Source organism: Calidris pugnax, unplaced genomic scaffold (assembly GCF_001431845.1).
Source record: "Calidris pugnax isolate Ruff unplaced genomic scaffold, ASM143184v1 scaffold17, whole genome shotgun sequence".
NCBI classification, from domain to species: Eukaryota; Metazoa; Chordata; class Aves; order Charadriiformes; family Scolopacidae; genus Calidris; species Calidris pugnax.
The window spans coordinates 5517263-5534488 of NW_015090794.1; the positions used below are offsets into that span (position 1 = coordinate 5517263).

Genomic DNA, 17226 nt, shown 5'->3' on the forward strand with positions numbered 1-17226 from the left:
GGAAAAGGTATTTAATAGGAGCTATGAAAAACAGGACAAAGCTTGTGTATGAACAGAAACGACAACAGACAAGACCACAAAGATACACAGATATTCTAAAGCATTCCTTGAATGTTGGGAAAAAACTATCACACTCAAAGCATATATTATTAAAGATTTTTAAAAAGTATGCAGTAGTTTGGCTAAGTGATATGTGGTTTTGTAAATAAAAATTTTATTTGCTTACTTGTTTAAATGTTAGAAGAAAGTCAAAGAAATTTTTGTTAAGGCTTTCTTTGAGTTGTGGTGCCACTTCCATACCAACCTGTATTAAAAGAAAGAGAAAGATTTCATCTGCCTCTATCACCTACAATTCTCCTTCCACTTCGGTCCCTAACATTTTGTCCTATGCAAAGATGAAAAATTGGCATCAGCAGCACATACAATTATTTTTGCTGATTATAAAACACTTAAAGAAAGATTCCCCATTATTGAAACAAAAGAGACATTTTATTTTTTGATTTGTTAGGAGGAAAAGACAGGCTGCTGACCTCTTCAGATAAAAACAGTAGTTAAAGAAATTTTCATTTAGCGGCAGAGCTAGCTGCAGTAAATCCTTGATACAGAACTGAAGTGTTAAATGATAGCCTACCCTGCAAAGGTATGCTCTCGCATAGACTGCAACCAGTGGGTCTCCAATTCCTCTAATCATAGATGTTAACCGTGGGAGACATTCCGAAATCCCCCTGTTAAGATTTTTCAGAAATGAAAATGAGATTTAACAATCAATACCAGAATTATATTACCTACTGATAACTTCAGAAGCTGCCTTGTAGACTGACATTTGAGTGTGAGTTATAGAAACATCTGCCAAAGATGAAGCATATTAGCATAAAATTTTATTTCAGATGTAACTTTTTTTGTGTAACATATTTCCGATATTCAAATTGCAGCCTTTGCCATTAGGCCATAAAATTTTATTTCAGATGTAGCTTTTTTGTGTATAGAAACATACATCCGATATTCAAATTGCAGCCTTTGCCATTAGGAGTAGTGCAGACAACTAGATTGGATGCTTGGCTCGTAAAAGACAAGCACAACTAAAGAACTCCTCTAGAGTTTGGAGGAACAGCAGAGCTGTAGAAGGGCTGTAATTCAATGTGAAGAAAGTACTGGAACAGAACTGGCAGAACTCCCTGTATGTCTCATTTTCCCACAGGTCCTTTTTGACAAAGTTGTACCAGTGCCTGGAGAACAGGCCCATCAATTCCAGTAAAATAACTGCTTTTTAGGGATAATGAAGTTGTCACTATAGTAGCAATTTGGCTTACAACATTCATTTCAAAATATAACTGAAAAAAGAGGATTACATGATTTTCAGCTCAGCAACTGACACTGTTTGGAAACATATGAAGCTTATACCAAGATCTGCAATAGATAATGGTTCATTGCTCCTAAATTGTTTCTGCAACTCTGTCTCTAGCAAGACAAGACATCAATATCTTCCTTCCAGCTTTTTATCCTGTGTTTTTGCCACACACTTCATCTTAACAATCTTGCTTCCCCCTCCACCATCTGAAGCCACTGGTCTTTAATTTGCAAACAGCTTAGGTCATAATTACATGCATATTCCAAAACTGCAAGCACTATTGTATTCTAAACCATACCACAGTTCACCTTGAATTTATTCCATGGCATTCTCACCAAAAACTCCAAAGCTCCTCAGTACTGCTCTTCCTCAGACCTATTAAGACTCTGTCTACCATTAATTGGTACTTGCATGCTTAACCCCCTAAATTAGCTTATAAACTGCCCACTCACTTCTTTCCCACGCTTAACATTTACTCTTACGTTTTGGATAGGAACTTATTGCACTTCAGTATTGCTGCTTCCACGTAACTAAAATGAAGCCAAGTTAAGGAACAAAACTAAGATGCGTGGCATTTAAAACCGCAAAACCAAACTTATACACCAAATACATACTGAACAAACTTTTTCAAGGCCTTCTGTAATTAATCTCACTACACCTTGTGGATTTTTACTATCTATCTACAATATTTCCATTGTTTCCCAAGTTTTCACACATCAGCTCTACTTTATCACTCCCATGCTGCTCGTAGCCAGTAATTCAGCATTCAGTTTACTATGAAACATGACTCAAATTTAAAACATACAATGTGAAACAAATAAAACAATCTCAGTATAAACATCAGATAGCTGTAGGTTTTATTGAAACAAGCATGTTTATTTTTTGAAAAGTCTGCAAAAAACCTGCAAGCACACTCTGAGAGTCTCACTTGACAAGGATACAATCTGGGAATGAGTTCTCTGATTGAAGCAATCTTGAAAAACCAGTTTAAGCAAGTTTCTTTAGCGGTATCGTTTACACTCTCTGGAGAAAAATTATCTGGGGAGAAAAAACAAGCCAGACATAGTTACATTTTTCCTGGAGAGAAGTTACTTTTCATTCTAGGTTTAAAATTGTATTCCCTCTCCTTTCAGCAACAAATTAGGCTCACCATAATAAAGAGGCATTGTGTTTGATTCTCATCTCTCTCTCGCAGCAGTAAGAGCTGAGTACACAGAGAGTGAGAAGAGGTAACTAGAGCTTCTGACTTGCATTAAGTCACATTTCAGAAGCTGAAGTCGGGCACTCAAAGCTAATCTCAGATCTGCTGCTTGGAAATCTAACCTCTGCCTCCCCCCAAAAGCAGAAAATGTAAAAATTTTAAAAAATAAATAAATTTTTAAAAATAGGGAATCCATAACAAATACATCTATATAAATCTGTAACATGCATACGTACAAAAGAGATTTAAGCACTCAAATTGTTTACTTTAAAAAGCTAATGTAATTTTTAAAGAATATTATTTAAAACCATATTGCAGAAGTAGGAAATATTAAACACTGACAGAACATTTGTTTTTGTACTCTAAACACCTAACAGTGCAGCGTAGTTCTCTCCTCATGAGCTCTAGGACTATTTGTGTCAGCTGCCAGCAGGAAAAAGCTGCCACCCCAGGGTGGAACAGATGGGTTATGGTGACAGAGCTCCGCTCAGGCGGGCGTGCAGTTGCAGGGCTAACTGCCTCCTTTCTTTAGACTGCCTGGAACAGAAGGCAAAAACAGGCTTCTCAGGATCTCCCCAGGTCTGAGGCAAGGTGCTTGGGAAGGATGGGTCCCTCTTCTCTCAGTCATAAAGCTACACAAGCAGCTTCTGCTGTGAACGTCCGCCTACAAACTCCTTGTGAAACACTTTTAAAATATCAGTGCTCTCCCATCCCTGCCCTGTGAAGGTAAGAAGTTCCTCTTTCCACAAAAGTTTCCCACTTCCCAGACTAGAGAAGCCACACACTAGATGGTGACTGAGTACGGGATGACGTTGTCTCTCATCTAAGACCATGAGAGTTCTTGTCCAACGTTGTTTCACTTGGTTCCCACGGGGGGAGCAGGGAGGCTGGGCTCACCCTGCCGTGCACAGCAAGCACAGCACGTTTTCCTCTCCCTCCCACCGTCAGAGCTGACGGGGCAGTTCCCACCAGCAATGTCCCCAGCAGCTCAGGAGCTGCAGCACAAACTCCTCTCTCCAGAACAGGGGTAACGTGTCCAGTCATCGTGACACGCTACAGGAACTGTCTGTCATCACTGATGTTTACAAGATCAGTTTATCAGAGCAGCAACAACCAAATTTATTCTAAGTATTTTCTGTAAGTTTATTTCAAATTTAAATATTTGCTGGTTCCAGGCTTCTGGCTCAAATCCTATGGATTTAACTGTAACTTAATGGTACTGCTGCAGTCTCAACTACAGAGTAAGAATGTTTCATGTTTTAAGGACATGCTCTTAATACACTGGGAATTGCAAGGAAAAGCCCATATTCAATGGGATGTTTCATTGCCTTCCAAAAGAATGTATACTTCCATATACATTTGTACCTTAAATGTCAAGTTTTGCTTTTACATTGCGTTAGAACTTCAACTGAAAAAATAAAAAGGGCCCAAGTTAGAAAGATCATACTGACAGCCTGCTCCTCCTGCCAGGAGTCTTCCCCTCATCAAAGCAAAACTATCAACAGTTTCCAGCATAGCAACAAAACCATCTATTTACCAAACACCGATGCTCTCAGCTTCATCTGTATATTCTCCACAGTTAAAATGTAAACTTGCAAAAACACTGTGAACAGTGAAAGCTATAAGCAATGGATTTTACTCTGTTAAAAACTAAAAGTTACTAGATTCAAATCAGAACCTTTTTCCTTGGATATAAAGTAGCATGGGTTCTATTTAACCTTTCTCCAATTAGTTCAGACATGATTTTTCCAGAAGCACAGCAGAAACAAAGTTACCTGGCAAAGAGACACGATTCTCCACGCACATTGACAGAATTCTTTCATACACTAGTTTCCCTGTTTTAAAAAAAAGGAAAATTAAAAGACATTCATGAGTAACTGTAAAACACAAAATGTTGATACACAGGTTCCCTCTTTAACATGCATAGCTCTCAGCTAGAAAACCTTCCTAGATCACTAACATAATGCTGCCCTCTACTGAGGCTGGAATTAGCACTTTACACACCATAAAAAAAAAAAAAGAAATAAATAAAAGAAGTCTCTGGCTCCTTCAGCACAGAGGTAGCACACAGGTCAGGTTTCTCCCAGGCCAGGAAAGGCCAGCTGGCGTCCTGTCTCTGCTGGGTTTGGGTGTTATGCAATCTTCAGCAACTTTCAGTAAGTAGGAAAGAGAACAAAGAGGAAGCAAGATCTGAAAAAAACAATTGGGCCTATGTCACAGCGTATCCTGCTAAACATCAAAATACCCTGCAACTTTGAATGCCGCTGTAAATCTTTCCCATAACATGGCAGAACACCAGGAGAATCACATGAAGTGAATGACGATTTCATTTAAAGGTTCATTTAAAAAAGAAAAAATAGATTAAAAAATCAGTAACTACATTTTGATCACTTCATAGTCCCTATTCAGCTAAAGAAAACTTTCTGACTTCTATTCTTCAAATATAAATACAATAAGATATGAAGAGGCTGCCAAAACCAAAGTATTTTCATAATAATGACAGTGTCTTTTAAATTTCAAAATGCAGAGATCATGATTTTTTCCTCAAGGTTTTTTCCCTAGATATTCACTAATACATGAAGCACAGAACTACAAAATGAAATATTTTTATTTTAAAGACTTCACTCATAAGAGCTTTTGAAAAATTATACCACTTTATGCCCCTGGTGTCCAAATGTTTATGTTGGAAATACTCCGTGTTATTGACACGTGACTCTCTGTGAAACTGAGTCATTTCAGCATTTTTTGGATAACTTTGATGCTTTCTAACATTACAAAAAATTAATTTCATCATATTAACAATTGTGTAGTAAGTCTGGCACATTAGATACTTACCAAAAGTATCAAGGATATCTGTTATCAAAACAAATTTACTTGGATAAAACTGGATTACTGTTGTATCTGAGAGAAGCTTAGAACACTAGAAGGAAAAAAAAAAAACCACAAAAACATTTTTAGAGGACAACACAAGCTTGTGTTTTTACACCAGACAGGCTGGAACAGATGAAAATTACAACATGAACTTTCCAGCAAAAAGCACAACCTGTAACATGACACGTCATGGTACTCTCTGTACTTTTTCAGGTTATTCTTAATTTCCAGCAGAGCTTGTCACAGATGTATTTTTCCTTTATTCAAGCTAATCTACAATGCAGAATTTCAGCTGACCATGCAGATCTGTGCATTTCTTCAGACAAGACAAATTCTCTCCCAGAAGAAGCATAAAAAGGCACTGCTTTTCTAAAAATAACTTTAAGGGCATTTTTCAGTTTCTCACCATCTTTCTAAGCATCAAACACAACATTTGATATAGACTAAAGTAAGAAAAATTTTAAAAGTTTAGCTAATGAGCTTTTCAACGCATCTCTAGGGCTCACATAACTAGTTCAAACATTCTGGAAAGAGGCCAGTGATCCACAGTCAGCTCCAGGGAGGAATCTGTAATCAATCACCACCCACAGGCACCCAACACGATCGTGGCTTTTGCACTATAATGATGGCTGGTACAAAGTCACATTTGAAAATATATCATGCAACTTAGTTCTAGTATTGTGGAATGTTAAGTCCAGGTAGAAACATGTCCATTTACGATATGAGTTCAAAATACACATTGAAGAATCAAGACGTTTTTAAAATATTCAATTAAGCTGTACTTTGTTTTCCAAGACTGTCCAAAAACTGCAGACTAAACTGGAGTTTAAAACTTTGGCAAAAGTCTGTTCGCAAAAAAATCAAATTCCACCTGAAGAAAACGGGCAAATGACCCGACTGCAGAGAGAAATCCACCTCCTCCCTCCTTGAGCCAAATGTGGCCTTTGACCATGAGTCTTCTCTGGTCTCTAGGGCTGACAAGAACAATATTCTCTGTGATCTCTGTCCCTTCTCTCTCCTTCATCAGGAGACAGTTCTTCAAGTTCAATTGAATAAATAAAGAGTTTTCATTCCATTCCAGAAATTCAGGAAGCAATCCCATTCCCCACAAGACGGCTTTGTTCAAACAAGAAAATCCTAACGTTTGAACATGCTTAAGTGAGGGCCACGTTTAATCTTTTTGCTTTATTCATCAAGGAGGAACTTAAGAATGCACCAGAAAAACAGGCGAGAGCATTCACATCTTACAACCAGAGCAGAACCTTCCCTACCGCGTGGTCAGTCACCTTCAAAGAAAGGTAATTCAGCAGCTGTTTAGGACCTACACAAACCATGAACACTTAATTACCACTTTTCTTAGAGCTCACATACATAATCAACTTACTTCAGCTTACTCTAAGTAGCTTAGCTTATTCCATCTTGACAAGTAAAGTATCTTGTAAAAAGGTGCTTGAGGAACTCACGTGCTGTACATTCAGACCCTGCCTTAGTAACCAGAACTCTCCCTGCACTTCAAGCTCTGTAAAACTCTCACACAGAGAATGGCAGCCTCATCCTCAGTGTCCAAATGAAAGATCTTGTGTAATTGCATCATTAGTTCTTAAATCAATCATAAAAGTAGGCAACTTTGATACCACTTTCCTAGGAGGAAGAACATCTTAGAAACTACCTTATTACAAAAGTAGATAAAAAAGTAGATTTGTGAAACCATTTGTAAAAGAACATAGGAAAGTATTAATATTTAGCTATTAATCACTGCACGTCAGACACTATATATATACACACATATTAATGCACTGTAAATACAGTACATCCATCTCTCTTTTCTTCTCATCCAAAGACTTTTAATATTGTATTCTCTTTCACTAAAATATTCACACTTCACAATGCTATATATGGATCACTTTTTAAAAAAAGTAATAGTGCTGATTTCATAGTATTACAATAGAACATTCGTCACCTGGGGTCCCATATAATGTTTTGATCTCACTTCACTTACGTTTAATTTCTTTTATTGTCTTTACCACAATTTAAGCTGAAATTACTGTAAACAGTTTTCACAAGAGTATCGAGCACGACCGACAAAAAAAAAGAAAATCCTGACTTTATATAACCCCACTTGATGACTATTAGCATTACATCAGTTTTACAGCTTTTAAGGATGTCATTATCTCTTCTGTCCTCTGATGCACTCAGCCTCTGGCCTTTTTTAAAGGCCAAGCCAAACAAAACAGCACTTAATTGTCCTGTTTTCCCTTGCTGTCCTCAAAGCCCATCGTCCCAAATGAGCAGAGGAAGACTATGGACAAGTTTTAAAAAAAAAACCCACAACAAAAAACATACACACACTTAAAAAAATCTGAAATTGTTTTCTGTAGCTTGCTATGGCCCTAAATAAGATTATTCAATTGCCTTAGCAAGTTTGGATGGGAAAAACACTGACATTCAAAAAGCCATTCTGGCATTATTTGGGGCAGGGAGCAAGTGGCCAGATGGGGAAGAGGAAAGGAAAGGAAACACATGTTTTTTGAGGGTTGGTGTCACTACATGCTATTTATTCTAATTATCCTTAAACAGGTAAAATTTCCACATCTGTCATTTGGCCACTCTCTTTAGTTAGAATTCCATTCAACATACCCTACTCCAAATCTATACGTAAGAATGAAATTGAAGTTCCAACCATTGTCAGAAGTCATAAAACTCTCAAAGAAATGAGTTTCAGTGAAGAACAGAAGAAAATAATAGAAAAATAATAAAAATCCTTCTTTTCCCAAGAAAGAAATCAGACAAACCACACCACCAAACACACTGGTTCTGTACAGAACAAAACCATAAAACTGACCTGGATGACTATTTTCAGAGCTTTTACTTTCTGATCAGAGGACCAAGCGTCCTTTAACGACTGGTTCAGTTCTTCAATTCGGTTCATGTAATCCTGCTGAGTCAAATTCAACAGCTCCTTCTGTGACCCCTGGCAAGAAAACACAAGCCTACTTATTAAGAGAAGGAAGGAAGGAGAGTGCCGTTATTATAGAGTTAACTCAGGGGGTGAACCCATAAAACTTAATACAGAATTCCATGATTTTCCCTTCTTATTTTTGCAGCATCAATATTGCAGGTGTTTGGCACAGGAGTGCACCACAACTGCCTTGGTTTTCAAGAGTCATTCATGCTGGTACCCAAAGAAAGTTGTCTATGAGGTCAGAAATGCCAGACTAATTCAGTGGTACAATTATGTGTATACATATATATATGGATATATACAAACACACATATATATCCATATATATAATTATGTATATATATATATAACTTTGTAGAAGTGGCATCAGAAATTAAACCTTTTGCCAGCAATACCCTAAGAAATTTGTTGACAACAAGAAAAATCTGGCTGTGTTCACCCCAAGTAAGAAAATCTTCACTTCACAGTCAGTACCAGAGCATTCTTGTGATTTGTTTTCCCAGAGATCTTAAAGACCTTATAAAAAGATTACATATCAAAAATAAACTAGTGAAACAATGGAAGGATAAATAATTGTTTAACCTTTATAACCAAACTGACACAGGAACAAAGTGATTAAAAATGCATTCAGAAACATCAGAAGGTGGTTCTGGAACAGTCTTCAATAGAAGTATGAGTTACATTCAAAACTACCTTCAGGACTAGTTTTGATTATTTATTAAGCTGCATTACAGAACAGATTTCATTACATCTGAGACTCTAGAAACAACCAGCAGTCAAAACAAGCAAAGATGAAGAGATAAAATGCAAATGCAGTTACAGTTTCACCAAAAGATTACATGTTTCTGTATGATAAAGCGTACTTTATTTTTCTACTAAAAGAAGCCAATCCTTTATTTGTGATACGCAACTATCAGAACTACACTGGCTCAGGTAACCTGAACTTAGTTAAGAGGCAGAGGTTTCAAAACAACATTACCCAAAGCAACTCTAGAAGTACCCTGCAAAACCAGGCTTTAGGAAAGTAAATTACGGAACGTCTCATCTTCGCCCAGCAAAACGCTGCAGTTTGAGAAGTAACTTGAGTATTCAGCATTTCCATCAAGCATGTAAATGTAACTTTAAGCTCAGGTAGACAGTACGCAGCTTTTGCAATAGGGGTAAACAAAATTATCAGATATTAAGACTAATTGGCTCCACTGAGCTTTATATCAGCTGCAGACTGTACACAGTACCAAGGTAAATCAACATTGGTAGATCAGGTGAATTTTCGAATCACAATTTCTAGCGATACAAAAAATGTAATTCTACCTGAATTCTGTAACAATAAAGATTAAAATTACCAGAGAAATTCCATGGAAAGTATACATTTATTTAAATACTGCATAAGCACATGCAGGATCAGGACCTTTTTGAAAGGTTTCATAGAAGAACTTTATTTCACAGATTTATTTCACTTTTAAAACAGTGATGTAATAGAATCAGAAAACTTTCTCACCTCTTCCAGATCATCCAGTTCCTCTAACCTTGTCCTCACTTTTTCAGAAACTGCTGAGCCAGTTGTTGTAGCTTTTCCTATAAAGAATTATATGTTTGAGTTTCATTAACATTTAAACATTTGGACTTCTACAGGGAAACAAACCTCAAGGAGCTTGGCAGACTCAGACAACTAGTCAGCTTCCGTGACAGAAGGTTTGATTCATTTGGTGGCTAATCCTGAAGAGACACATGTAAACATACCTACAAGTCGTTCACTTGGAAAAGGGAATGATAAATAAGCAAAACAGAATATAAATGGATTTTCTTGCAAGTTTTGCTGGTAAGAACCACCGGGTAGAAGCAAATGATAGTTTAGTTTAGAAAAGCCCTACGGAGGTCTGTGTCCAACTCTCCTCAAATTTGGCCCAATTCTGATAGGTTACACAGGGTTATATCCAGTCAATTTAATGATATCTAAGGATGGAGATGTCACACTCTCCCTGGACATCCTGTTTCAGTGTTTGACCGTTCTCTTACAAAAAAGGTATTTCATTTGCAGAAGCTGGAATGTTGCATTTTTACTCATACATAAAAATTCTGATTTACTTTTCAATCAGCTATGACTACTTAGCCCAGATTTGCTTCGCTAGAAAACATGGTAAAATATTTAACATTTGGTTCTTTTTTGAACACTCAGCATACAGTTGAAATCATTTCGCTTTCATGTAAAGAGAATAACTGAACAAGTTCCCGAGGGACTTGTTTGCTTTCCCTTCCAGCAAGCAGAAATGTTGATGAACATGATCCTCAGAACACCCTTGCTCACTTTAAGTGGAAGAAAGTTTTAAGCTGCAGTGGAAGGCAGTGAATTCCATTTCCTTCCACAACACATAATCACAAATTCATTAGCCTATAGGAATACAAGAAAAGGTGGTTTGTCTTCAATAACTATTTTAAGGAAAAATGCATCATAAGTCTTATTCACAAAAAACCCGCAAATCCAACCATACGTCAGAATGGGGGAGATCGGGAAAACACATTTCAATTATTTTTTTACCATAAACCTGACACTGCACCCTACCTCAAGCCAAATCTGTTACTGTTAAAGAAACTGCTTACCTTTTTCAGATCCCATGTACAGATTCTGTGAAGAAGCAGAAAAAGCAGACTTTCAGAAAACATATACTTGCTAGCACTCCGAGAATGCACAGATAATTACACTGCTAATTAAGTCTCTAACGGTTTAGAAGTAGACATAAGACCAGAAGATTTGTATTGTTACAAAAAGACAAAGCAATGACTTATAACTACCAACACTTTTGGACTCAGCTCCAAAACAATCATTGTAAGTGAAAACTTGTGGTACAGCTTCCTACAACATTGAAACTGAAATTTAGAGGACCAGTATTTACTCATGAAATAATTACAAAACAGCAACATCCTAAATCCAAATGTCCAGTACAAATAAACAATCGCAGAGCAGCTGCAACTTACAATGGAGAGCTTCTCTGTTGTTGTGTATCTAGCAAGGATGTCACCACGTTTGCTTGACCATGGTTCAAAGTCACTCCCTACGGCTGAGCTGTCGTCTTTATCCCGTTTCTTCCGTGTACTATCCTATGAGGAAGTACAAATGCAAACGTTAAACTCAAGTCTGGAAAAAGAAAAGAAGCCTGACCAAGGTCAACTGAAGGGTTCATGTGATAACTGATCCTTCCAAAAGTTACAATATTAACAAAACAAAAATAATCCATATTTAAATAAATGTCAACATCAGTCAGATTAATATAGGTAAATAAAGAATACATTATTCTATTAATACAGCATATTTCCTAATTGCATTAACCTCCCAGCTGGTGAGACAAATACATTTTATCCAAAGTTAGCTTTGTAGTTTTGTTTTGGTCAGGTTTTTTTTCATTTTACTTAGTTAAGATAAGTCCCAGTGTTACCATGGCAGCAGTAGTGGTCACAGGATCCGCAGCTGCTGCAAACAAGGACAAGGGATCGGTACCATCCAACACACTGCTCAATGGATCCATCATAGAACTAGAAGAAGAAGAGGAGGTAGAAGAAGTACTTCCTTTCCGGTTCATTTTCTTGGTCTTGGATTCAGTAACCTAAAAGAAAAGCTCAAAACTGTTAAACCAAAAGGCCTTCTCTTACCCCTGTTTTCTTTAATAAATCATCAAAATACCTTCTACACAAATTCTGCTTTTGCAATGAAAGCAAGGACCAACCAAACAAACTCTTTAGAACGAGCATCAGAATTTAAACTGAAGCACCTCCTTTTCCCCTGAATCTGGAGGCACTCTTCCATAGCATTTCCATCACTTTTTTTGTTCCCCCACTTCCAATTCTAGGTCTACAGAACTATAAGAACAACCAACCTAAACTTCTTTCTAGTACCCCTCCTCTACTTTATTGCTTTTCTCCCTCTCCTCCAACCTCTTTCTTGCTATTTGATTCCCTCTGCCAGTCTCATCTTTACTTTTCCTGTAGGATACCCAAGCCTGGAACATTAAATCCATTCTTAAGGCCTCTGTCCTATCTCCCTACTGACCTTCCTGAGCAGAAGCTGCTGTCCATTTATCATTCATTAGCTCATGACTATCATCTCTTTGAAGCTGGATTTTTTTGTACATCCACGTTTTTAAAAGCCTCTCATACATTAAAGAAATGATAAATGTTTTAAAGCATACAGCTGACTGGAAGTTGACCCAAAAACAAATCTTACATCAAGCAATTATGAAGGTTATTTGTAATGCAACAATTTGATTTTAAACTTATCTATTATTCAGCATTTAATGCTACCAAGAAAACCCACAAGTTGGATTGCTGTATTTGTCAGAAGGAGACTGTTTTTGACACAATACAGCACCAGCACATTTCTGTAAAGGACAAACAGAATAAACCTTGATGCCTCTATAGTAACAGGCCACTAACACAGAAAGCAACTTCACTAGTACCACCACCAACTTCAAAGCCTTTTCGTTTTAAAGGAACAGAAGTAAAAAGAGGAACACAATCAGTTTTAACTCACATTCACTTTCCAAAAGCACAAAAAGAAACTCACCGTAATGGGTTTCAGTGGATGGTAATCGCCAAAATCCAAGGGTACGGACTCCAGTTTGCACACTTCAGATTCTGAAACATAGTTTCTTGATCTCGCATGCCTTAAAAAGCAAGAGTAAAGGAAAGTGTATATATAATCACATACTTACAGAGATATATATCCTACATCTATATAGATGTAAGCGTATTTACAAAAAGAAATGCATGTTGAAAATCAAGTCAATGTAAAGACCAAAATTTCTCTCTCTACTGAGATACATAAAACTAAAACTGAAGAAATTTTACTTTCAGCCATTGAACTGTAATCTGCCTCTACATCTGGTTTTTCTTCCATTCCGCTGTACGTCAAAAGGGCAATTTAACCAAGGATTTGTACATGTGACAGGGTGATGGAGATATTAAACACTTGTATAAAAGCTTTGCTTCATCTAAGAAAATTAAGTATGTCATTAAGTGAAATAAATCACAAAAATATATGTATTTCAAGCTCTACTTTGAACCTGATATTAAGAGAGAACTGTGAAAACTATGGCCTCCCTGTCTAATTAAAGAAAGATTTGATTCCAGAAAAGAACATAAATAAAAGTATTTGAATCAAACAACATTCCCACTAGGAACTAACAGTAACACACACTAATTTATCAATCACGGTTTAAAGACACTGCTCTTTTATAAAATAGACCATTCATCCTGGTTTTAATTGCTCAAATATAAATATAAATCTATATTTTAAAAAGGCTTCTAAAGCACATTTGACAATCATATGTAGGAAGGCAAAAAAAAAGGGGAATTAAAACTTCCCTGACTAGCACTCAATGACAATTTCAAAAGAGACTTAAGAGTTATAAATGCTTTCTAATATCTCTGACAACATATCAATACATGAAATTAATTCCTTTTAATTGTATGGAGTAGTAGTAATGGTTAAACCAGGAAATGAAAATACAAATTAAAAAAAAAAATATAGGAGAGCTGCTTCCTGGAACAACTGTCATCATGGTTACCACACGGTACCAGTCAAATCTAGCACTCGATGACAATTTCAAAAGAGACTTAAGAGTTATAAATGCTTTCTAATATCTCTGACAACATATCAATACATGAAATTAATTCCTTTTAATTGTATGGAGTAGTAGTAATGGTTAAACCAGGAAATGAAAATACAAATTAAAAAAAAAAATATAGGAGAGCTGCTTCCTGGAACAACTGTCATCATGGTTACCACACGGTACCAGTCAAATCCACGTGCTTATTTTTGTTTTCTTGATCTCCAGCTCCTTTTTTTTTATACATGAATAGTCTCTTTAATTTACTATCGTCCCACGATTCAGTGATTCTCCTTGCTCTATGACTTAATTACCATCTGGGTGAAAGATCTTTCAAACTCTGTCTGACTGCCCAATTATAACATTTCTATTACTCTGCTACAGTTGTGCCAGTATCTCCATACTGCTCCTTTACAGATAGCTCCACACTAGCAGTACAGAAACGTGTCACTCACAGCTCACACTTGGCACATCCCTTCCCCGGCCAAAATCAGTTGTACTCTAATTATAACGTAAGGCATTGCTGGGCAAGTGTACCGTGTCTCATACACACGGGGGAAAGAGGAAGAGCTGTTCACTCTGCAAATAAGTCTTTTAAAAGTATATTTACAATCTGGCTATTCAAGTGATAAGACAGATTGTAACACAGCTAATAAGGGGGGGGACAAGTTCAAGCTCGCTCTGACATTATGTTCCACTTAGTCTCCAGGGAAAGCAGATTAAGCATTCCTATCTCGGCCACGGCAGCGCAGCCAACTTCCGAGAGTAAACAAAAATAAGACTCAGGCCAAGCCAGGGTTTCACCCCCAGCACACACTGCAGGATGAAGCCCTGCTGCAGGTGCTCTTTTAACAGCAGGGTTTAGCCTCTTCACACTCCCCAGCGTCACTGCAACCACCACCACCCTCTGCCTTCCAACCTGCTGGACTGACAACCTTTTTCTCTCCTCCTGGTAAACCATCTTTTTTTCTGGAAACGGCTGTACTTTCTCCTCACCCCCACCGTACTGAAGCTCCTCCAGGGCCCAGCCCAGCCCACCCCATGCACCCAGGTGCCTCCCTCGCACTCCAGGTTCAGCACAGAGACGGCCTCTGCCCAACAGAAACACCATATTACAGAAAAACACGCATTAAAACATTTTGCTCTGCTTCATTATTTCTCCACAGCCACTTCTGCATCAGTAGTACCAGAGCTAGTTATTAGCTCACTCATTGCTGTGTTACGTAAAAATCTATTTGGCAGCACCCCCACCACTGGGCCCCGGGACTGCCATCCTTGGCTTTTCATCATATTTTGGTACCACTAGAAATTCAAAAGTTGCAGCCACATTTATTCCTTTCTGTTTCTGCAAGGTCACTGACCACACTGAGACATTCCACCCAAATTTCCACACTCAAAGTATCAACAGTTCCAAGATCCAACTAATATTTGAGAGCTGCTCTACGCACTCAGTTTCCTTCCCTATAGAAATTCACATTTTAAAGTATTTCATACCCTGGTGAGTTGATTTTAAAAGGCGTAGCTCTGATATTCTCTTTATTAAAACCTCAGCTGGTTTCAGTAACAATGAAACTTCTAAATCCACAAATAATTTCCACTTTTTACCACACAGAAAAGTTTGCTCACACAGTAATAATGCGAAAGAGTGAGAGAGATGACTTTCGGTGTAACGATATAGATGTGGGGGGAACTTTTTGGCAACCTAATGCTCTAATTGGCTTTAATTGCAGCACGTTACTTTTCTTGACTCCACGTTAAGCTTTCATTTCCAGTTTGCTCAGGACTATAAGCCATCAGCCACATCAAAACCCAGAGGCCAGACATATTCAGTGTGATATATAGAATGTATGGAACATTAGCCTTGGAGAGCAAGCCTTCTAGAAACTGAAAATTAGCTCGTTTGTAATCAAGGCCAAGTTTGGAGAAAAACAAACTCTGAAGGTATTTTCCTTTACTCTGTCAGAGAAAGAGAGCCTGTTTTACCCTTCCTTTCCATAACAAATACGACTGTAAATTATTCCATGTCCTGCGCAGGGCAGGTTCCTCAGCTGTACACCAAGTTCTCCTGCGGAAAGCCTTCACGTCCACCCTGCCTCTTCACTCTGCGGCCCTTCAACACCGCGTCCACCTCTGAAGGGCCTGTGGAAGACCACCGACAGGAGCCAAACGCCGCTACCAAACCTCCATCCGCCCCAGGAAACCTTCCCCTTCAGCCCGCAGTGACACCGCCCGGCGCGGCGGGGGAGCGCCTTTCCCTCAGGGAACGGAGGGCGCCCGGCATCGAACCCCCAGCGGGGCCAGGCCGCGGCGAAGGCCGGCTGTCCCGCAGGAACCTCCTTGCTGAGCCGGCGGGGGATAACCCCACGGCGGGGCGCGGGGACCCGCCGCCCTCATGTTTCCCCACAGCCGCCGAAGCCGAGCGCCCCGGCTCCCTCCCGCCGCCCGCCGAGTCCCTCAGGCCGAGCGGCCCCATATCCCGCAGGGAACAGCCCCGGCGGCGAGTCTTCCCCCAGCCGGGGAACCTCCCCCGAAGCGCCTGGGCGCCCCCCGAGCCGCTCCTGCCTCGGCGCGGCGGCCCTCATCTGTGAGGGAAGCAGGGATGGCGGCCGCCCTCACGCCGCCGTAGGAAGCCGCAGCCCCCTCAGAACTCGCTACCCGGCCTCGGCCTCCCCCGGCGCCGCCTGAGGGGCCGGCGGGAGCGCGCCCCCCTCCCGGGACAGGACCAGACAGCGCCCGGCCAGCCCACCCGCAGCTCACCAGAGGACGGCAGCCATCTTGCCGCCCCGTCACATGACGCCGCGGCCGGGCAGCGCCTTCCGCCGCCATTTCCCGCCCCGCCCCGCGGCGGGAAGGGACTCGCCTCAGAGCGGCGGCGGGGGGACTGGCTGCCATGGCGGGCCGTGACGGCGGCGGTGCGGGGCCTTGGGGGGTCCCTCGTGTGAATACACGGAACTGTGCACGGACACGGCAAAAGGGCCTCCTTAAGAACATCGGTGAGGTGTGAGGCCTCGCACCACAGGGCTTGCCTTTTCCTGATGTTGCATCAAGTGATCTTTCAAGCCGGAAAAATGAAGGAAAGGCAGCTCTTTTCAAAGATTTAAAAGTTTATTGTGCAGTATGTCTTAAGTAAAAAGCAAGACTGGTGAGAATGAAATAAAAGTACAAAAATAAATACACTTTTATAATGATATTACAATTCCACACAAAATAAAAAGATAAATATGTATAAATACAAGACATCAAG

At 39.4% G+C, this 17226-nt stretch overlaps 1 protein-coding gene across 2 annotated transcripts in view; it reads right to left on the reverse strand.

Moving 5' to 3' along the window:
• LOC106884901 (chromosome unknown open reading frame, human C16orf62) overlaps positions 1 to 16761 on the reverse strand; it is a 53327-nt gene extending 36566 nt beyond the window's left edge. Inside the window, exons 1-13 of one of the 2 annotated variants that reach the window (XM_014936651.1) lie at positions 16740 to 16761; positions 12938 to 13037; positions 11814 to 11981; positions 11356 to 11478; positions 10981 to 11005; positions 9881 to 9957; positions 8263 to 8391; positions 5385 to 5469; positions 4325 to 4384; positions 2290 to 2386; positions 1831 to 1878; positions 632 to 725; positions 227 to 304 (exon numbers count right to left, since the gene is read on the reverse strand). In XM_014936651.1, the coding sequence (XP_014792137.1) occupies positions 227 to 304; positions 632 to 725; positions 1831 to 1878; positions 2290 to 2386; positions 4325 to 4384; positions 5385 to 5469; positions 8263 to 8391; positions 9881 to 9957; positions 10981 to 11005; positions 11356 to 11478; positions 11814 to 11981; positions 12938 to 13037; positions 16740 to 16756 (1101 nt within the window). In that variant the 5' untranslated portion in view covers positions 16757 to 16761. Of the gene's footprint in view, positions 1 to 226; positions 305 to 631; positions 726 to 1830; positions 1879 to 2289; positions 2387 to 4324; positions 4385 to 5384; positions 5470 to 8262; positions 8392 to 9880; positions 9958 to 10980; positions 11006 to 11355; positions 11479 to 11813; positions 11982 to 12937; positions 13038 to 16739 lie in introns of those variants that run through there. The other variant, XM_014936652.1, reaches the window with a different exon arrangement.
• Between the last annotated feature and the right edge of the window lie 465 nt (positions 16762 to 17226).